At 42.8% G+C, this 24,968-nt stretch overlaps 1 protein-coding gene across 8 annotated transcripts in view; it reads left to right on the top strand.

The window, feature by feature from the left end:
• Positions 1–24,968, top strand: part of VPS35L (VPS35 endosomal protein sorting factor like) — a 116,510-nt gene that overhangs the window by 65,870 nt on the left and 25,672 nt on the right. For all 8 annotated transcript variants that reach the window (XR_006284562.1, XM_043524516.1, XM_037911764.2 and 5 more), the window contains 3 exons: positions 716–793; positions 1,762–1,876; positions 18,810–18,949. Coding sequence is in view for 7 of the 8 variants with exons in the window: in XM_043524516.1 (XP_043380451.1) it covers positions 716–793; positions 1,762–1,876; positions 18,810–18,949 (333 nt within the window). In the remaining variant the exon portion in view is untranslated. The remainder of the gene's footprint in view (positions 1–715; positions 794–1,761; positions 1,877–18,809; positions 18,950–24,968) is intronic.

The raw sequence follows: 24,968 nt of genomic DNA, 5'->3' as shown, positions 1-24,968 counted from the left end.
TGCTTACTGTTCCAGATGTAGGAGCCCCAAACCTCCCCCTCCTCAGTTTTCTCAAGATGTTTTCTCTCTCATCCTTTTCCATACCCTTCCATAACAAGTATCTGCACTGGATGTCTGCCATGAGTTTTACCTACTAAGTTGTGGCATTATAACTGAACACCGCTCCTCAACCCTAGAGGGTCCCAGATTTACTTTGGGAAAGATGAAAAAACCCACCCCATCTCGCGGAGTCTTGCAGTGAGGGAAAAATTCTTTCCCAGTCCCCAAGAAAAAAACGGGCAACAGCAGATCATGAAGGAAGCTGGTTCTTTCTTGGATTTCATGGGTGGGAGGGTGGTGCTGTCAGCCCGATCCAGGTAAAAGAGGGCTTCTCCTGGATTGCAAGGGGTTTAAATACCAGTCAGTAGGAAGGGCACTATCCCCTCCAGATCTGACCTAGCTGCTTCCTGCTCTTCCCATTTCTGTCTGTCCATGTCAACTTTCCCCTTCTGCCCCAGTTGCAGAGGGGAGCCCATAAAGGGACCACAACTCCTTTCCTTTTGGCCAGCCAGACAAGGACCCTCCAAACATAGTTGTGGTGAACACATTATCCCTTTAGCTACTTTTGTTTTCCATATGTTTAACTTGACAGAATGATAAGAGTTGGGTGTTTATTTGCAGACTTGGTCTATCTATTCATTTCTATTAGTGCCTTACTTTTCTTTTTTATACATAGTCTGTGAACCAACTGGCAATGGAAACGAGAAAAGTGATGAAAGGAAATCATTCCAGAAAGACAGCCGCATTTGTCAGGGTAAGTGAAAAAGTCAAATATATTTCTAGATTCTTCATCCCATGTGCACAGATGTTACGATAGGCTGGAGCCTAAGGTTGTCATTTATACAGAAGAAATACATTTGTGGTTTCCATATTGCTTATCAACTCACTTTCTCTTATGGGCACTGATATTTACTCACTAACAGCCAATTGCTGCTATCCTCATTAGACAAAACTCCTGCAGAGTCCCATGAGTTTGCCTAAGTAAGGGTGATAGGATTCGGTCCCTAAGTGAGGTTTTTTTAAGCCCTCCTTTAAGGAAATTTCATTTTTCCAAATTAATTGTCATTGTATACAAGCCAGTTATGTAGAGGGGAGAAAAGAGCTGCTGCAAGATAAATGGCATGACAATGTGTATCATAATCAAAAAGTCAAAGTGGGTACTTAAATCTAAAGTGGATACTTAAATTAAATAATATATTCTCATAGTGCAGGTGTGTCTTTACACCAGAACTATATGATCCATATGTATCAGCGTGCCAGTTTTCACCTGAAGCATCCTACGCTCTTAGAAAGTGTAGATCTTTCTGGGGAAGGATTAAGTGGGTTGTGTTCACTCACAGTCAAGTGACTCATGGCACCTGGATATACAGGAAATGGAATTGACTTTCTGGAAAGAGAGAGGATCTAGGGTGTGGGTTGGTCACTCCTGAGGGAGGAACCCTAGGAGCAAGAAAGCCTTCAAAGAAGTTCTGAGCTAATCTTTATTTTATTGTTTTCACTGTTAATAAAGGGAAACCCCAAGAGTTGGGTCAGTTTGAATTTCACAAACTTTGTGGGCCGTGTTTTGTAGATGAAAATGGGAAAGATACCTACTTGTGTTCTATTTTTAAGCTTTTGCTTGAGCATATACAACAGTAGTTAATTAAAAAGCCCTAAAATTGCTATACCTCTAATTTAAGAAATTATTTGAGTTATGTTTCGTATATTTTCTTCTTTACTTAGGCTTGTGTTGCCTTCTGCTTCATTACAATTCCATCTCTGACTAGTATCTTTGCCCGTCTTAATTTGTACCTGAACTCTGGACAGGTTGCCCTGGCAAATCAGTGCCTTTCACAAGGTAAGACAGGTGTTTGTTTCAATTGCATAATAATTCTTTCTTGCCAGAAAACAGAATATTACTAGTTGTGGATAATATTGATTCAGTTTGAAACTGAAGTTAACTCTTTCACTCCTTATTCTTGCACACGTTTCTGTAGTCACAAAGTAAAATAATTCTAAAATGTATTTTTCTAAATTATAGCATATTTAAAATATAGGAATTATTGTAGAAGAGAGAGGTCTGATATTCAGGTATTGATTCAATTATTCCTTATTTTAGCCTCCATCTATGATTTTTTAAATAGCATATCTTCAGAGAAAGCAGTGCTGTTTTAAATAAGGGACTTGAACTTGTGTGCAAATAATGTGCTTTAAATAAATTTTTCTTGAGGAGAGGAGGAAACTTAGACCAGCTAAATGATTATGCATGGAGATTGATATTCCTGTAAAAACTGTTGGGAAAGAATTAAAGGTCTAAGTGCTTCAGTCAGGTTGCCCTAATATTGATTGTGGTGCTGCATTTTGTAGTGGTACTGGAAGATAGATGTCAAAGCACAGAAGGAATATGCCATGAAAAAAATACTTTGCTAATAAAAATGTGTCGTGTTCCAGGGAAACTAGTGTTGACTGTGTGGGGTTGCCAATTTTCTAAATGCAGAAAACCAAACACCCTTGTCTTGCCCATACCCTGCCCCTTCTCCGAGGTCTCGCCCCGCTCACTCCATCCCGCCTCCCTCTGTCATTTGCTCTCCTCTATCCTCATTCAATGCTCATTTTCACTGGGCTGGGGCAGGAGGTTGGGGTGCAGGACGGGGGGATGGCTCTGGCTGGGAGTGCAGGTTCTGGGGTGGGGCCGGGGATGAGGAGTTTGGGGTGCAGGAGGGGACTCTGGGCTGGGATTGGGGCTGAGGGGTTTGGCATGTGGGAGGGAGCTCCAGACTGGGGCAGGGGTTGGGGTGTGGGAGAGGGTACGGGCTGGGGCAGGGGGTTGGGGTATGGTGGGGTGAGGGCTCCAGCTGGGGGTGTGGGCTCTGGCGTGGGGCCAGGGATGAGGAATTTGGGGTGCAGTATGGGGCTCTGGGATGGGGCAGGGGTTTGGGGTGCAGGGTGTGGGCTCTGGGAGTGAGTTTGGGTGTAGGAGGGGGTTCCGAGCTGGGGTTGGGACACAAGAGGGGGTTTGGGGTGCGGGCTCCAGGTGGCGCTGACCTCAGGCAGCTCCCGAGAAGCAGAATCATGTCCCTCTGGCTCCTAAGCAGAGGGGCAGCCAGGGGGCTGCATACTAATGCTGCCCCCACCCACAGGCACTGCCCCCACAGCTCCCATTGGCCACGGTTCCTGGCCAATGGGAGCTGCGGAGCCGGTGCTTGGGACAGTGCCTGCGGGCGGGGGCAGGGTGCAGAGCCCCCCTGGCTGCCCCTCCGCCTAGGAGCGAGTGGGACATGTCGGCCGCATCCTGAGAGCTGTGCAGAGCCCAGCACGGAGCCTGTTTGCCCCGTTGGTGCTGCAGCCAACCGGATTTTTATTGGTTCAGTCAGCTGTGCTGGCCGGATCCACCAGGGTCCCTTTTTGAACTAATGCCTGAACGTGGTGTTCAGTCAGGGGCTCTGTTTTACTAGATGTCTTAGATAAGATGTAAAACAGAAGTCCTGATCACTTGTGGTTTAAAAAAAAAAAATCCCATGGCAAGAGTTATGAGTGTTAGTCCTGGTGTCCTGTTCAAATTCCAGCTTGAACATACTAGCCTAAAAGCAGCTTCCTCTACCTTCACCTGGATACAGTGTCCCTCATTCCCTGTCTTAAGCTGTTATGCAATTTTACTATGCGCTCTTAAATTGTTGTGATGTTTAGCCTCAGAGATTACTGCATTTCATTGCAGGGTGAAGTGCTTCCTATATGCTGTATATGGTTTGCTTAATGCTTAGGGGTTTTTCATGGTCTTCTCTTTACCTATAATCATGTCTTGTATGTTAAACATTGTTTTTCCCCTATACTTTTTTGTACAGTTCTGTAGTGAAAGCCATAAATTGAATTACTATGAAAACATCATCTTGTGGTGGCTGTTATCTCTGATTTTAGCTTTGTGTATGTTGTGATACAGCATGGCCAGAGGGCAGCAGGAGGGTGTTAGAAGGGAGCCTTATTCCCTGTAGAGGGAAGAAAGTTTGCTATAAATTAATTAAAGCACCTGAAGCCAATTAAAGCACCTGAAGCCAGTCACATGATAAAAAAAAAAAACCCCTGCTTCAATCAGACAAGAGGAGGAGTTGAAGCAGAGTGGATTGGCATTGGAGCAAAGAGCAGTTTGGAGAAGTTGAAACAGAGTGGATTGCTGTTGGAGCAGAGAGCGGTTTGGAGGGAAGCAGAGGAGAGTTTGGAGAAGTGCTGTGGCGGGCTAAGAAGACCAAGACCCTAGGTAAAGGGACACTGGTTTGTGCAGAGGGAGGGCAGGAAGCCCCACAAGCTGAAGGGCAGGAGAGGGAAGTAGCCCAGGGGAAGGAACTGCTAGTTCTAGTGGTTTACTGCTATCCCTAGGGCCCCTGGGTTGGGACCCGGAGTAGGGGGCGGGCCCGGGTCCCTCCCTCTCCACTCCCCTCCTCTAGGACACTAGTGGGGCAGTTAATACCCCAGTTCAGGGGCAAGAAACGGTGCCCTGAACCCCCACCCAAGAAGAGAAAGCGCGAGACCCATCATAGTAGTGCCGGCAATTTGCCACAATGTATATAGAGGAATTAATGAAGCTCATGTTGTGACTATTTTAACTATTACTTGTTATGTATGGAAGAGCATCCCATATTTGACTCATATTGCTGTCACTGCCACCATAACTTACTATGAAATATCAAGGGGTATTTGGGTGGGGTGGGGAGAGGGTGGATGACAACTGATGAAATCAGGGTGGGTTTTGCATGTAAGTTGACAAATCAAATAAAACTTATTTTTAACAACATGAACTTGGCTTGAAGGGTGCAGGCACTTGTGCCTACAAAATTAGTTGAAGTCTAAAATTTACACTTGTCTTGCATGTGCAGTGTTGTTGTAGCTGTATCAGTCCCAGGATATTTATTCCTGAGGGAACTCTGTGTCACTGCATGCATAATTAACGAGACATGCATATTTTTAATGCAGAAAAAAGCTGCTGCTGGTAAGTTGCTGCAGTTCTGCCTTTTGCCCACCAGGTGGCACTATGGTGCTAGAACAGTACAGCCTCAGCAGAAAATAACGTTGGCTGGAAAGTTGCTGCAGTTCTGCCTTTTGCCCACCAGAGGGCTCTGTGGCGACAGAACAGAGAAGCAGCTCCCGGCCAGCTAGGGAAGAGAAAGAGCCTGCCTTCTTCACAGTGCCTGTCGGGCCAGGTCGGGAGACAAGAGCTATGGGGAGACAGACAGCGTGGAGCTGCTGGGGGGTCACAGATAGGGGCTGATAAGGGCTAGTGTGGGAGGACGGATTGGGACAGGGGCTGAATGGAACTGGACATGCAGGGCCACATGGGGACAGGGGGAGCAAGTGAAGGGCCATATAGGGACAGGGGGTGGTTGAGTCGGGGCACAGACACACATGGGGACAGGGGGAGGGGTGCAGGGCCACATGGCTATGGGGGATTTGGGGGTGGAGGGACACGTGGGCTGGGGGTGCAAGGACACATGGAGACAGGGGCAGATGTGCCTGACTGAATGGGAGAGGCTAGGGGTCAGCCAGGGTCTGCATGGGGGAAGCTCCCTAACAATCCACCCCCCCACCCCAAAAACAAACAAACAAAAAAAAACCCTGTTCCATACTTTTCCCACCCGTACCCAACAACCCTCCAAGTTCACACCCAACCTCCTTCCCAGCAATTTACTTCCCTCTGCCTCAGCTCCTCCTCTGGTACCCCTGACTCCCTCAAGCCTTTGCACTGCTTCTGTGGGGAGCGGGAAATATGGTTCTGTATTGTAGTTTAAATGAATTATTACTCAGAGTTCTGTATTAATATGCCTAGTAAGGAATCTATTTATCAAAAAACATTTCCTGTATCTTTTTTGTTGTGTGTATTGTTACAGACATACTTGCTGACAGGTATTTTGAAATAAATGACCAAAAATAATTGAAACTGGTTTGATTATATTGTGTTATTTTGACAAATAAAATATGCAGATTTTTGCAGAATTTGAAAATATTGTGCGCAGAATTTTTAATTTTTTGGCACAGAATTCTCCCAGGAGTATATGATATTAGAGAAACATGGTGGGTGAAATATCTTTTATTGGACCAACTTCTGGTAATGAGAGAGACAAGCTTCTGAGCTGCATACAGCTCTTCCTTGTCTTGCTAACAGTCTGTGCCAGAACGTTACTTTGCAGCCCATGTCTGACTTCCCACCTAATAACAGGCTGTTATACTGTGGGAGGAAAGGGCTGTCATGCATATTTATTTTGAAGGCCAGTAGGAGATAAGGGTGAAGTGAGGGTGTTTAAATGTCAGGAGCGAAACAAATGCAAAGCTTTAGCCTTACAGGTATACTGTAACTTTTGTAATTGAACTTGTAGCTTGACTTTAAAAAAACAAGCACAAATAAGTCATATGCTTGTGTGACTGTTAAGGGAAGGGTCTCCTATAAAAGCTTTCAAGAAATTTCAGGTGTTAACACCAAGGAGGAAAAGAAATAGTTTCAGGTGGGAAAAACTGTCCAACAAGGAGATATATTAGACTGTGAAATAGTCTCCCAGTGGAAGTGGTGGAAGCCTTATTACCAGCGATTTAAAATTGCAGTAGGGAACAATCCTTCACTTGCATGGAGATAGGCTATATGTTGCGTTCTATCTCTGATTGCTGTGATTCCATATAAATGCAGGGAAGAATAACTTTTCATCTACTTACACCTTGTCTTCCTGTTTCAATTGATAATGTTGCCAAAGCTGTGCATTCACTAGTAAGTTCCAGCTGCACTCACAAACATGCTGCGTAGGATGCTGACTAAGGCTTTTAGTACAAGACCACTGTTAGATTTCTTTGTCTGAACATGATGTTGCACATATAATCAGGGCAGAGGGATTTAGAGAAAAGCTGGCTGTTATATCCAAGTATGTTGTAAAAACAAAAGACTTGCAAAGTCAGTTGTGCAATTGAGTTTATGCAGCTTGTTTGTAGACAAACTATTCACAGACCCAAAAATGAAGTCATTTTTTCCCGCTAGTGTTTTTCTGTTAATTCATTAGCTGTCCCCTTATTTTGTATGCTCTTTGTTGCTGCTTATTAGTGGATCTTTTGTTAGAAATAAAATCTGTTCAGTACCTGGTTTATCTTGTCTCTAAGGGTATACTCTACTCTAGCAGGGGCTGACTCGTTTATCTAATTGCCTTTTCCATCTCTGAATTACAGGATCCTAACTCTTCCACTTCATCTTCATGATCCATCTCCTTCTTCCTCATGGCACCCCAGCAAATGTCCAAATTTCTGTTTTGAGAACTTGGACAACAGGAGATGGATCGCTTGATGATTACCTGTTCTATTATTCCCTCTGAAGCATCTGGCATTGGCCACTGTTGGAAGACAGGATACTGGGCTAGATGGACCTTTGGTCTGACCCAGTATGACTGTTCTTATGTAAATGAGTCCTCTTATCATTTGACCCACATGTATAAACACATAGTGTAATCGCTAGACAATTAATATGAATTCCCACACAGAAATCTTTGTTAATGTTGCAGGCACGTCTCAGTGTTTGAATGCATGCTACTTTTCATGACTGTTGAGATGTTAAAACCAAAAACTCCTTGAATCTAAGACCCAGAAAATGTAGAATTATAGTTGGACTACCTTAATTCTGTTCCTGTGGTGTCTTCCCTTCTTTACATATCTAGTATTGGAAATGTGTGTCGCAGACCACTTGGTTTGACACAGTGTTCCAAACAGTGTTCCAAATGAGGTTTTACTAGTACCTTGTATAAAGGCAATAACACTTCCCTATCCTTACTGGAAATGCATCCTAGGATTACGTTAGACTTTTTCACAGCTGCATCACATTGGTGGTTTATGATCTTCTTGTGATTGACCAATACACCCAAGTCTTTCCTTCCTCTGTCACTTCCAATTGATCTCATAGCTAAAATTCTTGTTATTCGTCCCTAAGTGCATGACTTTGCACTATTAAATTTCATCTCATTTCTATTACTCCAGTTTTCAAGGTCCTCCAGATCTTCTTGTATGATATTCCGGTCCTCCTCTGTATTGGCAGTACCTCCCAATTTTGTGTCATCTGCAAACATTTTTAGCACACTCCCACTTTTTGTGCCAAGGTTATGAATGCAAATGTTAAATAAGACTGGTCCCAAGACCAATCCCTTTGCATTAGTAACCTTCCTCCAGGCCTGACAGTTCACCTTTCAGTCTGACCTGTTATAGTCTCCTCTCTAACCAGTTCCTTATCCACCTTTCAATTCTCATATTAATCCTCACCTTCTCCAATTTAACTAATAATGTCTCATGTGGGAACTATATCAAGTGCCTTACTGAAATCCAGGTAGATTAGATCTACTGCATAACTATTTTTTTAGACAAAGGTAATCTTCTCAAAGAAAGAGCTCAGGTTGGTTTGCCACAATCTACCTTTTGTAAAACTGTTGTATTTTATCCAATTACTGTTTACCTCTATGTCCTTAACTTCTTTCTCTTTCAAAATTTGTTCCAAGACCTTGCATACAATTGATGTCAAACTAACGGGCCGGGTAGTTTCCAGGATCATTTTTTCCCCTTTCTTAAAAATAGGTACTATATTTAGGCAATTCTCCAGTCATAGGGTATGACCCCCAAGTTTATGGATTTATTAAAAATCCTTGTTGTTGGGCTTGCAATTTCATGTGCCAGTTCCTTTAATATTCTTGGATGGAGATTTTCCAGGCCACCTGATTTGGTCCCATTAAGCTATTTCAGTTTGACTTCCACCTCGGATGTGGTAATTTCTATTTCCCTATCCTTGATTCTGTTTGCTCCCCTGCCACTACCTCTAAGCTCCTCATTACTTTTCTTAAAGACTGAGGCAAAGTATTCATTTAGGTTTTGGGCCATTCCTAGATTATCTTTAGTCTCCAACCCATACTCCGTGCTTAGTGGTTTCACTTTTCTTTCCTTGTTTTCTTTTTATTTATATGATTATAGAACCTTTTACTGTTGGTTTTAATTTTCTTTGCAATGTCCAACTCTGCTTGGCTTTTGGCAGTTCTCACTTTTTCCCTACTCTTTCTGACCTCCAAGAGGTAGCTTTCCTTACTGATCCTTTCCATCTTCCATTACTTTTAGGCTTTATGCTTCCTCAGTATGCTATTTCAGCCAGCTACTTTGACTCTTAAAGCCAGATAATGCTTCCCATGAAGTAAATATTGGTGATGCTGATTTCAACAGGAACAGGATTGGGGCAGGATATGTATCTCAAGAGAAAACATAGCAAGCTCAAATATATACACAGTATATAAACTAGTACTGATTAATGCATAGCAACAAATTTAAAGCTAGTTCCTTACTCGAATCAATGCCAGATTGATGCTGATTCACTCAAATAACTGACACTGTATGGAATACTGTATGTGTTTAATAAAATACACTTAGTAGTAGCTCTGAGCTCAAAGTGAAATCTTGCAGCACTGTATATCTGCAATTTAGCTCTTGCTGATTTGATTTGGCTCGACACAAAATTGGAGGGAGAGTCATAACTCTAGGATAACATGTTATTGATCTGGTAGACTACATGTTGATGTTACAGATGCAGGCATTTTAAAGACTCCATGTGTTTTTCTGAAGGTTGATGATTTTTGTTAATGTCTCTGCATGAAAATAGAATTTAGCTGTTACCTGATTGTACAATTAAATGCAAGTGCCAATCAAATTGATAGTTGCTGGATATATTTTTATCAGTCGCTGGAAAGCATCTGATTTCTGTAAACTGTGAATTAATATGAAATATGGAGAAAAAATTATCTTAATCTGCTTTTTGATAGTCTCCTTCAATACTCTTGGCAACACTTCACTGCTTAGCTAATTTATTCAGAACTGGCAAGTTGTACCTACTTTGCCTATGAAGGTGCAGTTTGCAGCTGCCTTCATCCTCAGAGATTCAGAACCAAAAAGTCTACTGGTCCCAGCATGGAATTATTCCACTTTAATCTGTATAACTGCTGCTTGCATCAAGATAGAGTAGGAGTAGGCAAACTTTTTGGCCTGAGGGCCACATCGGGGAATAGAAATTGTATGGCAAGCCATGAATGCTCACAAAATTGGGGTTGGGGTGTGTGAGGGGGTGCAGGCTCTGGGGTGGGGCTGGGGATGAGAGATTTGGGGTGCAGGAGTGTGCAGGAAGTGGGATCGAGGGGTTTGGAGAGAGGGAGGGGGATCAAGGCTGGGGCAGAGGGTTGGGGCGTGGGGAGAGGTTCAGGGGGTGCAGACTCCAACTGGCGCTTAGCTTAAGTGGCTCCTGGAAACTGTGCCATGTCCCTTCTCCAGCTCCTACATGGAGGCACAGCCAGGCAGTTCTGCATGCTGCCCCATCTGCAGGCACTGCCCCTGCAGCTCCCATTTGAGCTGGAGCGGGGCCATGCCGGAGCTTCCAGGAGCCATGTGGTGCGGCCCCCGACCCAGTGCCCCAACCGGAGCGGGGCCATGCCGCGTGGTGTGGTCCTGACCCAGCGTCCCGGCTGGAGCGGGGCCGAGCCGTGTGGTGCAGCTCGCAGGCCAGATCCGGCCTGCAGGTCGTAGTTTGCTCACCCCTGAGCTAGAGCATTGCCTGCTGGAACCTGAAGTCTCTTGATGAGCCAGTGCCTCACTAATGAAGGCGAGTAAGGCCTGTATTGTTGAACTCCATCTGCATTTGACATGAAGCCTGCAGCTTCGTCATCCATGTATGTGATCACCCATGTGGTAGTTTCTTGGCATATTCACACTGAGCTGTAATGGTTATTTTTGAAAATATATGGCCTGCTTGTCCCTAAATTACACTGCTTAGTGTTTTCCAGGACAATGCTAATGGGTCAGATTGGCGCAAAGAATTCTTGTGGCCAAGCTATAAAAGGCAGTTTTCAGAAACCAATTCAGTAAATACCATGTGGGTGTTTAGATTTTTAGTCAGAATTTTTTGCGCATTGGATTCAGAGCAGTGGAGAATCTGGAGTGATGAAATTCCTTGGGTGCCTTGGAGAATGGAAGTAAGAGCTGCTTGAGAGTCATTAAATCTTAATGTGTGTTGGAAGCTTAGTTTGCAGCACATTTGGTGGAGAGTAGTTTCTGTTATGCAGAGGAAGAGCTGCAGCATTTCTACTGCAGACTGCACAGGGAGACATCTAAACAATCATGCAATCTGTAAGCAAATAGGCATTATCACTACCTTTGCAATGTCCATTAATGCTCTTGTGGGCCTTTTCCTGCATTGATAGAGGCAGCTAGAGTTATTGGGACGGGTTGGGCAAAGGCCACTGATTCTGTGCTTAGAAGTATCTGCCTTCATAGTAGCAATACGAGGTAGCCTCTGAGCTCCAGTGTTATCAGTAGCTATTTCTTTCAGGAAATTCCAGCATTTCTTCTCTCAGCTCTTTACCTTCTGTTGAGCTTTCCTTATGCCTTTACTTTTACTGCTCTCCTCCTGCTTCCTGTAGCATGGAGATCTGTAGCCAAAGTCTAGAAGGGGCTGTGTAGCAAGTGGCAATATGGTGGGGGGGAAAAGACTCCCACCAGTACAACAGTTCAAGGTGAAGTCTTCTGCTTTCAGGACCTGACATGGATCTTCTTGAGTTGATGAGAAAGAGATCTATGGATTAGCCAATTTCCCTCCAAAACTCACAAAGGCCTGAGCTAAAAAAGTTATACTTCTTGCTGACCTAGGCCCCAGGAACACAGCAGTTTGTGTGGAAGGAGAAGCGCAAGAAGTCCAGCCAAACAGGGTATGGCTGAGCACACCATTCATTCTATTTAAGAGCTTATAATCCTCCCAACCTTCTTTGGCCTGTGCAATCTACCAAGTTTGTAGGTAGTACCCCAGTGTCCCCCTGGAGGGTACTCAAATGGAATGGATACTTAAATTAAAACTGCACCAAGAAGATGATCATCTAAATACCTATAATATGTTTTCTGTGGAGCCTTCAGATGTCACTTTAATAAGCAGAATACTGACTCGGAGGGGATGTACATACCCCAGGTACCTTAACTGACTGACCTAACACTTCTCTATAGTGGCACGTTACCAAAACCGAATAACAAATCCTTATCAGACATGCTTCTTGTCACGGGTAGCGCTTTGGACCAAACTGAGATTAACTAGACTCTCTCTCCCTCTCTCTCTCCCTCTCCCCCCCTCTCTCCCCACATGGAGACGATGCTGTAGCCTCCTGAAAAATGGACAGCATGATTCTTAACCATAGGTCTCTTACCATTCAGTGAGTGGGTGACGATGAAACAACTTTTAGACAGTATAGGGTTGAGTGACATTTTTATCCCTAAAGCTGCTAAATTCTTGTTTAGCTTTAGGCATAATATGTGTGAATTGAGCAATCCAACCAATTCAAGCTGTTATGTCTGACTAATTTCACTAAGGGATTGAGAAAAGTGGATATTGCATGTGGTGGTGGGGAGGTCTTCCAATTTTACTCCAAGTTCTTAATTTTGTTAGGCACATCTAAATCAAGAGTTCAAAAGTGCATATTACTGAGGTTGATCTAAAAGGTCTGGCTTTCTGCAGTTTAAATTGAGATGGAAACATGAAAAAGCAGTTTCCCTAGTGAACTGCAAAGTTTTCAAGCTCACCGCAGTTCAGATAAATGGAGGCTGTGAAGTGCCCTAAACTGATAATATTTTTTTTCCTTAGAAAAAGTTGCTTCTGCATCAATATTTTATATCCAAGCCAAGCAGTAAATGTGCCAAGGTGTGAAACTGTTTTAATAACAAGTAGCTTTGTTGAAAAGACTTTATGGCCTGAAGTGTTTTCCCCTGTAGCATTAAAATAGGCTTTCTTATTAAGAATAATAATTAATTAGCACTTACAGGTTTTTAGATCTTCCATGGCCTTCGGAGATGTGGGATGAATATGTATTCTCCACAATTCACATATGAAGAAGCTGAAGCAGAGAGGTTGGGGGCGTAAGGCCATCATGGAAGTTAAGGTTAGGATTAAAACTTGGGGCTCCCTGTCCTTTGATTCCCTTCTTTTCTTTCTAAGCACTGTTGTCCCAATAGGGCGACAAAGCATGTGTGACAGAATCTGAACGAAGAGGATTACTGATAAACAAGGCTCTCTTTACTTGGGAAAAATTACTGTTGTGATGGTGGTGGAGTATTACTGTTAACTGAAGTCTCTAGAAGTGGATATTCCTCCTGATCATTGGACTTTTTTCCTGTTCTTTCAAGGATCAGTTAGTGGTTTTTCAGTACCTCTTGGGCGATTGATCTCTCTCTGCCTGTGCCTTTATAAGCATGCCGAAGCTGGTATTTCTGCCCCACTGTATATCACGACCAGTTTAGAGACTATGCAACATCCAGCTAGTCAGGCTGAATCTTGGAGTGACTTTCAGCTAATTATAAAGGTTTAAAAATCTGGCATCCGGGAAATGGCCTGTATTGTTCTTGGTAGGAGTAAGTTCCAGGATCTTCCTCATGATTCAGTGCGTCTTCCACTTACACCTGTGTGAGCTTTTTGTTTTGTCGTTTCAAGTCCTTGTTAGAAACCCATATTTATAATCAAATCCCTTGTACAACTAGCATTGAAACAGGCTTCATCCATCTTATTACATTTCTACCTAAAAATAATTCCCATTATATGTTCCAGTTTACCAAATATTCCATTTTTTCATCTTCCACCCTGTCTGAAAGGAACTCTTTGTAATTCTTAGACATAAAACTACATTAAGATGAAGTTAAGGATCAGAGTGTGAAAGAGTAACATAAAGGTAAAACACATTACAGAGGTGTAATGTTCAGGGCTGTTACAAAACCTTCCTCATTTCCTGAGCTGTGTTAAAGGAGCTTAACTTCCCGCATACTTAAAGCATATGATAGTCAGATGTGCCAATATGTTGATGCAAGAGCGTGTGAGGTTGCTGTTAAACTTTTACATTAGCGCACAAGGTTGATAAAGTTTGAGGAATGAATTACTTTTCAATATCCATTGGAGATCAAAGCAAAAGCCTTTGAGGTGTTGGTGTGTTATTGACAGTGTTGTAGGAAAAATTAAGGTGGCAAAAATGGAGGAGTCTTTTAACTACTGATTCCCCTGCTTTTATTATTTTGGGTGGACGCGTGTGTGTCCTGATGCAATCTTAATGATCACTAAATATAGTTTATATTTGTTAATATATCACTAGATAGGCAAACCTCATACTCTCCGTCTCTCCTTAGATGAGTCTTGAGTTGTGAATTATTTTTTCATCTCCAGTGGCCTCAATTCTCAGACTGTTTTTGGCCAGCCTGAGATTTTATATCCAGCCTATCATGGATACAAGAAATAGAATTGCAAATAGATGGAAACTCAGACTGTCACAATTACTTTACACATCCTTACAAATTACAAGCTTTTTTACCATCACACTGATATTGTTAAAAGAAAACATCCACAAAGGAATTTCGCTTGCTTTTCTGCAGTGAAATATTGTCAAAAGTACTCAATCTTAGAGCAGGCCATTAGTTCTCTTCAGCCTGAAGGTCACTACATATGTGCAGGGGGAAGGCTTTATAGATTGTGGTCAACCGGAATGAAGGAGCTGCTGTGGAAGGACAAATTCAGCGAAGCATGAAATATGTTGTGTTCGGTGCAGTGCACAAGATATTAACTACAGCCTAGGAAGACTTCATCATGATGATTTGTTGTAATGAGCACTCTGCTCTACCCTCATCTACCCTTAGCAGTGGCTCACTTTAGGAGCAGAATTAAACTCTTGGCTAATGTGAGAAACTTTTTCAAACAGAAGGAGCTTCTGCATATTTTTATTAACAGGGTTAAAACAAACAGGATCAGAATAGAAGCTAAGAAACTGATCTTGCATGGAACAGAGCAGTATGGAGCCCATTTCCTCTAAACTGGAGCACATCGTCATCTTCTTGTGCCTTCCTGCATATCTGTGATAAGTCAAAGGGGTTGGTGCATCCCTTAAACTGTACTTCGAAGCAATTGCACAATAAGATGCTTTATAAATTAGCTGTAAAGATGAGGCGTGTCCAATTCTATAGCTTCATAATTATGGTAATTTATATCCAAATGTACATATTGACACTTATTTCATGCTTAAGGGAATAATTAGCATTTCCATGATTTCATACTGTTTACCCTAATCTTACTCCAAACTGAACACTCAATGTTCCTTCCTAAAACTCATATAGTTCAACTAGCTCTCTATAAAGGAAAAAAAGCAGAGTAGTTTTAAGAACAATTGATTTTCTGAGGACTTTTATTTTTTCCTGCAATAATGGGAATATTCTGTGTCTCAGCTGATTGATTTCATAAATTGCAACTTTTTAAGATGTTCTGGACAATGATTTAACTCCTGCTCCCTGTAAAGCATATTTGCCTTGGAGAGGTGTAAACTTAGTGTTCAAGTTAAACAACCATTTTATAATCCGTAATATGGACAGACCAGTTTAGGAGCAGATGGTTACAAATGATGCTATCTCACCTGTCACTGTGCTGAGCCTGGGAGCAGCAGAAATAAAATATTGTACAAGCCTCTTTTTAAATAGGGGTATGATGGAAGGTCTGAATATAGTTGGAGCTTTCTGGGTGGGAGATGGGAAATGGAGGAAACTGATTGCTTTCCCCCCTTTCTCATTCCTCTTCTTCCTCCTCCCCCAACAAAAAACAAACAAATAACCGAACTGTTTGAGCACTTCCCTAAAAATGTTGAGCCAGTAAGGAACATAGGGTTTTAAAAAGTGGCCAAGCAAACTGCACAAGAAACTAGGCAAGAAAAAAGGAAGCCATCTCTGTATTCTGTATTAATCACGTAGTTCAGCCCTTCCATAGCAGTTTTCTATTTTTAGAAACATTATCATTTTTGTCTTTAAACAAAGACCGTTAGTTCTACAAAGAAGAGCTCGAATGCGATAGGGATAAAATAGCATATTGTCACTCTAAGGAGTGTCTTTCTGAGAATGGAGATGAGCTTCCTGTCCTTACCAGACACTCCAGTAAGACCGTCAAAAGCAGGGGTGGGCAAACTATGGCCCGGGGGCCACATCCAGTCCTTCAGACATTTTAATCCGGCCCTCAAGCTCCCTCCGGGGAGTGCAGTCCGGGGCTCCGTGTGGCTCCCAGAAGAAGCGGCATATTCCCCCTCCGAATCCTACGTATAGGGGCAGCCAGGGGGCTCCACATGCTGTCCCCGCCCCAAGCACTGCCCCTGCAGCTCCCATTGGCCAGGAACCACGGCCAACGGGAGCTGCAGGGGCGGCACCTGCGGACGGGGCAGCGCGCAGAACCACCTGGCTTCCAGGAGCTGCTTGAGGTAAGCACTGCCCGAAGACTGCACCCCAGCCCTCTCCTTCACCCCAACCCTCTGCCCTAGCCCTGATCCCCCTCCTGCCCTCTCAGCCCCTCGGTCCTAGCCCAGAGCACCGTCCTGCACCCCAACCTCCTGCCCCAGTCCAGTGCCCCCTCCCACACCCTGAACTCCTCATTTCTGGCCCCACCCCACAGCCCTGACCCTCTCCCGCACCCCAACCCCCAATTTCGTGAGCGTTCATGGCCCGCCATAAAATTTCCATACCCATATTTGGCCCTCGGGCCAAAAAGTTTGCCCACCCCTGATCTAGGAAACTCAACCTGGAGATAGTTGCTTGTTATGGCCATTCTATAGGGAGAAGGCTCTTGTTCTCTGAAATAGTAGAACATTGAGAGTAAATCCACTCAAACTGCAGCTATCCAGGGTCAGAGTGGTGAGATGTGTATTTTGGTGCTAGTCCAAATATTGTTTGGGAAGATTTGCTCCCAGACCATTTTTTCTTTCTAAAGGAAAGGAGAGAGAGTAAACCAAGCAGACTTGGTCCGCAAGATTTCTTATTTTATTTGTGGAAGTTAGAGAAATACTACAAAGATTCTCACAACGCCATTTGATTATGTGGTAATGTGGGGTATGTGCATTTTTTAGGGACAGGACAACTGCGGAAATGATAGCAATTCATCTGTTTGTTCTAAAATGAACATCTGCTCCTGCTTTCTGTCTCTCAATAACATTCTGAGAGAGATTACTTGTCTCCCATTGGGCCAACTGTGTGAATTAATAGATCTTCAAAACAAATAAAAACATCCCCTTGAAATAAATGCGCAAGCTAAAAAGGAAGCATGTGGTCTGAACAATGAAAAGTTCGGAAGGTCACACAAGTGTATGCTGGAAAGAAACGAGTCATAAGAACAGCAATTTTTCTAAAGCAAATGTTTCACTGGTATTTCTCACAAACTTAGTTTTGATATCATGTGATTCTATATTTAGCAAATTTGCTTAGAGCCTCATGTGTCCAAGTTAATTTTCCGGAGCAAGTTTCTGTCCTGGAAACAACAATACATGATATCAGTGGCGTCTCTGTGTTATGAAATTTTTCCATCCTTTCTCCCTGAGTATCTGCTCTTCTCCTTCACTAGGAATCAATAGACCTGGGTTCGGATTCTCACTCTGCTGTTGATTGTCTTTCTGGCCTAGCACAAATCACTAGGGCCCAGATTTTTAAAAATATTTAGGAATTGCTGTGCCTAAATCTCATTTTCAGAAGGGATTTAGGCACTTAGGAGCCTCAGTTTCCCCATCTATAAAATCGAGACGGGAATAGCACCAATTTTGAAAAGTGCTTTGAGGTTCTTGGATAATTGACTTCAATGGGACTTAAACATGTGCTTAACTACTTTGGGGCCAAAAAGATGGTGTTAGGTCATTACCGCTTGCTAGAACACCCCAGCAAACACTGTTACAAAAGAACTTCGAAATGGAAGTTAGGAATACTGTCTTTTCAGTACTTTTTAGAAATGTAATTGAAGAGTAGAAATTCTAGTTCATTTTATTTGGGATTACAGTGCAGTTTATTCCTAGCTGTGCTTTACTATACCATTAATGGGTCCATCTTCAAACTCGTGGAAACAAGTAGAAGAAAATCTAAAGAATTCCTGTAGTATGATTGTTCAGAGGAGTCCTCAGATCTTGGTAACTGGCAGCACCTCTGGTACTACTTTTTGTTTCATAATCCTGTTTTAATTAAAGAATGTAAACATTTAAGCATATTATAACAACTGCATTTACCATCTCTGATTTTCATTGGCCTCTGTAAATCACAGAAGTTAGAGATAGAAATAACTTATCAGATCATTCAGTCCACTTATCTCTGGGCTAAAACAGCATTGAATATAAGAGAAGGCTGAAAATATTTATAAATTGTGTACTGTATTATGGCTGGATTTGAACTGGAGAGTCTATCCTTTTTAATCCGGTACTCTGCTAGCTTAGGTAAAGTGGAAACTAAGGATAACATTTTAAAGCCTCTTAGGCTCTTTTGGAAAATCACTTGGGTGTTTTTGAAAATTTTACTTGAGAACAACTGAGACATTTAATTACATACAGTATTGTTGTAGCCGTGTTGGTTCCAGGGTTTTAGAGAGACAAGATGAGTGAAGTAATATCTTTTATTGGACCCGCTTCCATTTGTGTGAGAGAGCAGCTTTCGAGCTACACAGAGCTCTTCCTCAGGACTTGGAAAAGGTATCCAGAGGAAGAGGACCTCAGGAAGAGCTCTATGTAGCTCGAAAGCTTGTCTGTCTCCCCAGCAGAAGTTGGTCACTCCCCTTGTGACATTTAATTATAACAAAAAGTTATAATTGTTTTTGTAGTTTTTGTGGATACAGACTAACACGGCTACCTGTCTGATACTTAATTATAACAGACACTCTAAACAATCTTTAGCTCATAGGCATGTTTGTAAATTCAACTGCTATGGTGATATTGTAACTATTTTAATGTTGTTTTTTGTAGCTGATGCTTTTTTCAAAGCTGCCGTGAGCCTGGTTCCTGAAGTGCCAAAGATGATCAATATAGATGGGAAGATGCGTCCCTCTGAACCATTCCTCCTGGAATTCTTCTGTAACTTCTTTTCCACTTTATTAATTGTGCCGGTAAGTAACTTTAGCATGAATTGCAGTGTGAAGCATTTAATCCCTAAAGCTGAAGGTGGCTATTGATATTTTAGCTTGTTTGCTTATAGACCAGACCTTGTTTTAAACTGAATATTTCTTACATGTTTTATTATAAATACTGTGTCCGTTATTTATTTTTAAATTACAATAAAAAATACTTCTGTTTTTATATATCAAAGCATATGAAAGGTAGTTGAAACACAGTGTCCAAAGTTACTTGAGCACATTCAGCGTAAAACTCTAATCCTGTAATTTCATCATACTTCACCCCATTCTTCAAAAGGCAAAAGCCTGTGAACAGACTCTGACTCCATCAGATTGACAGTGGAAGTGCATTTGAATTGGAGACTACTGCAACTCCCAGACATTCAGATGTGGGGACCGCTAGCTTGAATGCCCAGCTGATCTTAACTGCGAGAGGAGAGGTTTTTTCAGATCGCTAGATCCAGAGCGTGTAGGTGTGTGCAGATCACTATCACCCCCTTGAATTGTATCTGGAATTGAACAATGAGCCACTGGAGTCTGGTGCACTGGTAAAATATGCTCTCTGTTGATAAAGGTGCTAAGCAGATGCGCCGCTGCATTCTGTGCCTGTCGTTTGAGTGGACTTCAAAGGTGGGTGGGTACAGTGATCTAATCGGGAAGTGATGAAGCCATGGATAATGGAGTCATGGCCCACGTCTGAATCAGTATAATCAGAGAAAAATAGCTCTGACCATCCTACCCAGAGCAAGTAGCGGGGTAGGGCAGGAGGCACTTCATGCCGCATGAGCCACTTGAAACAAGGAAGGATCAGACTAACACGGCTGCTACTTTGAAACCTGTCATTATGCAAGGCACTGCATTTAGTCGTATGGAGTGGAAATCTATCAACTTCATGAAAAAACTCGTACAGATACAGACAGACATCGTCTTCCTTTCCAAATGCGAACAGGTGGACATCGTACCAAAAGGACTGAAGGTAAAAAATCCATTACAATCTACATACCATACAGACTATGCTGACAGCTTGTGCCACAAGCTCTCAAAGAAACTGCGGAACCACCTGATCAACATCCTCTACAGCAAACGGAAAGATTAAGAATGAGCTCTCAAAACTGGATACTCTCATAAAAAACCAACCTTCCACACAAACTTCCTCATGGCTGGACTTTACAAAAACTAGACAAACCATTTACAACACACAATTTGCTTCTCTACAAAGGAAAAAGGACACTAAACTATCTAAACTACTACATGCCACAAGAGGCCACAGCAATGGTTCCCTTAACCCACCCAGCAATATTGTCAATCTATCCAACTATACTCTTAAGACAGATTCTTCTGCTGGGCTATCTCGGGGCCTCTCCTTCTGCCCCTCCACCCCCACGAACATGATACAGTTCTGTGGTGACCTAGAATCCTATTTTCGATGTCTCCGACTCAAGGAATATTTCCAACACACCTCTGAACAACATACTAATCCACAGAGACCTTCCTACCAACACTACAAAAAGAAGGATTCTAGGTGGACTCCTCCTGAAGGTCGAAACAACAGACTGGACTTCTACATAGAGTGCTTCCGCCGACGTGCACGGGCTGAAATTGTGGAAAAGCAGCATCACTTGCCCCATAACCTCAGCCGTGCAGAACACAATGCCATCCACAGCCTCAGAAACAACTCTGACATCATTAGCAAAAAGGCTGACAAAGGAGGTGCTGTCGTCATCATGAATAGGTCGGAATATGAACAAGAGGCTGCTAGGCAGCTCTCTAACACCACTTTCTACAAGCCATTACCCTCTAATCCCACTGAGGGTTACCAAAAGAAACTACAGCATTTGCTCAAGAAACTCCCTGAAAAAGCACAAGAACAAATCTGCACACACACCCCCCTGGAGCCCCGACCTGGGGCATTCTATCTACTACCCAAGATCCATAAACCTGGAAATCCTGGGCGCCCCATCATCTCAGGCATTGGCACCCTGGCAGCAGGATTGTCTGGTTATGTAGACTCCCTCCTCAGGCCCTATGCTACCAGCACTCCCAGCTATCTTCAAGACACCACTGACTTCCTGAGGAAACTACAGTCCATCGGTGATCTTTCTGAAAACACCATCCTGGCCACTATGGATGTAGAAGCCCTCTACACCAACATTCCACACAAAGATGGACTACAAGCCGTCAGGAACACTATCCCCGATAATGTCACGGCAAACCTGGTGGCTGAACTTTGTGACTTTGTCCTCACCCATAACTATTTCACATTTGGGGACAATGTATACCTTCAAATCAGCAGCACTGCTATGGGTACCCGAATGGCCCCACAGTATGCCAACATTTTTATGGCTGACTTAGAAAAACGCTTCCTCAGCTCTCGCCCCCTAATGCCCCTACTCTACTTGCATTATATTGATGACATCTTCATCTTCTGGACCCATGGAAAAGAAGCCCTTGAGGAATTTCACCATGATTTCAACAATTTCCATCCCACCATCAACCTCAGCCTGGTCCAGTCCACACAAGAGATCCACTTCCTGGACACTACAGTGCTAATAAGCGATGGTCACATAAACACCACCCTATACCGGAAACCTACTGACCGCTATTCCTCCCTACATGCCTCCAGCTTTCACCCAGACCACACCAGACGATCCATTGTCTACAGCCAAGCTCTACGATACAACTGCATTTGCTCCAACCCCTCAGACAGAGACAAACACCTACAAGATCTCTATCAAGCATTCTTACAAGTACAATACCCACCTGCTGAAGTGAAGAAACAGATTGACAGAGCCAGAAGAGTACCCAGAAGTCACCTACTACAGGACAGGCCCAACAAAGATAATAACAGAACACTACTAGCCATCACCTTCAGCCCCCAACTAAAACCTCTCCAACGCATCATCAAGGATCTACAACCTATCCTGAAGGACGACCCATCACTCTTACAAATCTTGGGAGCCAGGCCAGTCCTTGCCTACAGACAGCCCCCCAACCTGAAGCAAATACTCACCAGCAACCACACACCACACAACAGAACCACTAACCCAGAAACCTATCCTTGCAACAAAGCCCGTTGCCAACTGTGTCCACATATCTATTCAGGGGACACCATAATAGGGCCTAATCTCATCAGCCACACTATCAGAGGCTCGTTCACCTGGACATCTACCAATATGATATATGCCATCATGTGCCAGCAACGCCCCTCTGTCATGTACATTGGTCAAAATGGACAGTCTCTACGTAAAAGAATAAATGGACACAAATCAGATGTCAAGAATTATAACATTCATAAATCAGTCGGAGAACACTTCAATCTCTCTGTTCATTCGATTACAGACCTAAAGGTCGCAATATTACAACAAAAAGACTTCAAAAACAAACTCCAGTGAGAGACTGCTGAATTGGAATTAATTTGCAAACTGGATACAATTAACTTAGGCTTGAATAGAGACTGGGAGTGGATGGGTCATTACACAAAGTAAAACTATTTCCCCATGTTTATTCCCCCCCCCCCCCCACCTCCCACTGTTCCTCAGACGTTCCTGTTAACTGCTGGAAATGGCCCACCTTGATTATCATTACAAAAGGTTTTCTCTCCCCCCCGCCCCGCTCTCCTGCTGGTAATAGCTCATCTTAAGTGATCACTCTCCTTACAGTGTGTACGATAACACCCATTGTTTCATGTTCTCTGTGTATATAAATCTCCTCACTGTATTTTCCACTTTATGCATCCGATGAAGTGAGCTGTAGCTCACGAAAGCTTATGCTCAAATAAATTGGTTAATCTCTAAGGTGCTGCTAGTACTCCTTTTCTTTTTACCCTAAGATGGTGAACTTCTTTGGGACAGGGTATGTGGGCTTCATCAATATGAGGGAGGGGTCAGATACTAACTTCGCCATGCTCTCTGGTTGTTTCTCCCAGCTGGCTGAAACAATCTTTATCTGGACTAAGTCTCAACCTGCTCAGCATCATCCAGCCAGGTACTTGGGAAAATACTCTCTCTTGATGCAGTGTCAAGGATGCATTAAGCGGAGTGTCATCTGCATATAGATGGTACTGCCTCCCAAACTACATTTCTCTCACCCCCCGATGGTGTCACATCCAGTACGTGCTGAGCAGGAGGAATGAGAACAGAGCGCTGCTGCATCCTGCATTAAAAGAGCCCATTGTGTGGATAAGCAACTGCCCAATACCACTCTCTTCAGTCTCTCTAAAAGGAAGGGTTGGGGCCACTTTAACCATTGAAGATCTTCATTACTCACGGATACAGTACCCATGTGCTTGATTTAAGCCAGCTATGAAGAATGAGGAACCAGGACCTCAGTGAGTGAAACTGATCCTGTACTGATAGGGTGTCAATCCAGTCTGAATTTCCACCATCTGTTACCTTTGTTAGATGGTCCTGGCTTTACTCATGAAGCTGGAGTGGGGGAAGATGGACATGAAAGGTTTTGCCTGCAGAAAAGCTGTTTATAGTTATTGGTGGTGCTACAGAGAAGCATATTGACTCTTTGAGTTTAAATGTCCTTCATGGGTTCAAAACTGAATATCCATCACATTTGAAAGGTCTCTGAAGAGAATCCTCAGTGCTCTCCTAGTGCATGTTTCCACACAGTTCTGACATGGCACTTTATCTCAGCCTAAGGGATTTACAAAACATTCCTTATTAAGCAATAAAATGACTTGAGATATTGCGAACATCAGTGAGTATAAAGAAATAAGTAAAAGTGACCTTCTGTAGCACAGTTAGAAATCTGAGCAGAAAATAAAATGAGATTCAATTTGGGGAAACTGCAGACTAATATGGTATATCTGCATATTAGATTATTTCCCCAGTGCACAGAAGAAAGGGGAAACTTGGAAAGCAGTAATAATACCTAATTTTTCCCATCCTGTTGGTTAAACATCTGTATTACAGAACCATCACACTTAAATTAACAGACAGTGGGTAGGATTTATGTAGCTGACTGTCTCCAGATTAATTTCATTCTGTTTTACATCCACCATTTTAAAGGCTAATCAGCTGCTTAATAGTTGGCATTATGGGTGAAACATTGAGTCTGTGCCATTAATTCCTTGGCACTGATAGTTCAGTGGTCCTGATGCTAAAAGCTGATGAATTTTGCCTCAAAAACTCTTGCCTCCTGGTGCCAAGAGGTTAGTGGAAAATGTGTGCATAGTTAAGTCGTTCATGATTCAGGAATTCAGCAAATTTTTAACATTCATGAGTTTGTAAACTCATAAAGGTGTCATATTTACCATGTGGCTTCAGCTATTCAGGATTACTTGATGAAAACAGGATTCACTTTTTAACTTTAAATCTGTTAATGTATGAATTGCAAAGGGAAGCTTTCATACTACAGCAGATTGGAAATTGTCTACATGTTCTCTTTTGTAATGCAAAAATCATATGTGGCAGCTCAACCTTAGAAAGACTTTTTCCACATCCATTATCCTGTGTAGGTATAGTAAGTTGTCTTCCCTTCTTCTATGGTTTACAGGGTATAGAATGAAATTACAACACAAATATATTCTCTCAGTTAACTGTTTGTTTTTAATATTAAACTTAGTGTAGATACTCATCTGTCTTAGGTACAGACGTAAAGTGACTTTGCTGTGGTTGCACAGGACATCGGTGACACACATCAGGGACTTGAACCTAGGTCTCCTGAGGGCTAAGCTAGTGCTCTCCCCATTGGATCATCTTTGCTCCCACAACAGAACTAAATAAAATCCATTTTGAAGACACTGTCATCTTGGAAAGGGTGCAAGGGTTAGTAGGTTGCCAGAAAAGATTGTTTCACTAAAGTGCTGTCTCTACTGAACATAATGTAGACTTGAAAAGCTCTGTTTAAGCTCGAAAGCTTGTCTCCTTCAGCAACAGAAGTTCGTCCAGTGAAAGATATTACCTCACTCATGTTGTCTCTGTAATGTAGATCAACATTTTTGTAGCATCTGGATGTACAAGAGCAACAGGAAAACAATGCAAAGCTCTGACTATTATTGTCC

The sequence above is a fragment of the Chelonia mydas genome, chromosome 10 (genome assembly GCF_015237465.2).
Source record: "Chelonia mydas isolate rCheMyd1 chromosome 10, rCheMyd1.pri.v2, whole genome shotgun sequence".
Classification (NCBI taxonomy): Eukaryota; Metazoa; Chordata; order Testudines; family Cheloniidae; genus Chelonia; species Chelonia mydas.
The sequence above is the reverse complement of the archived record's forward strand: the minus strand, read 5'-3'. Positions and strand labels throughout refer to the sequence as shown.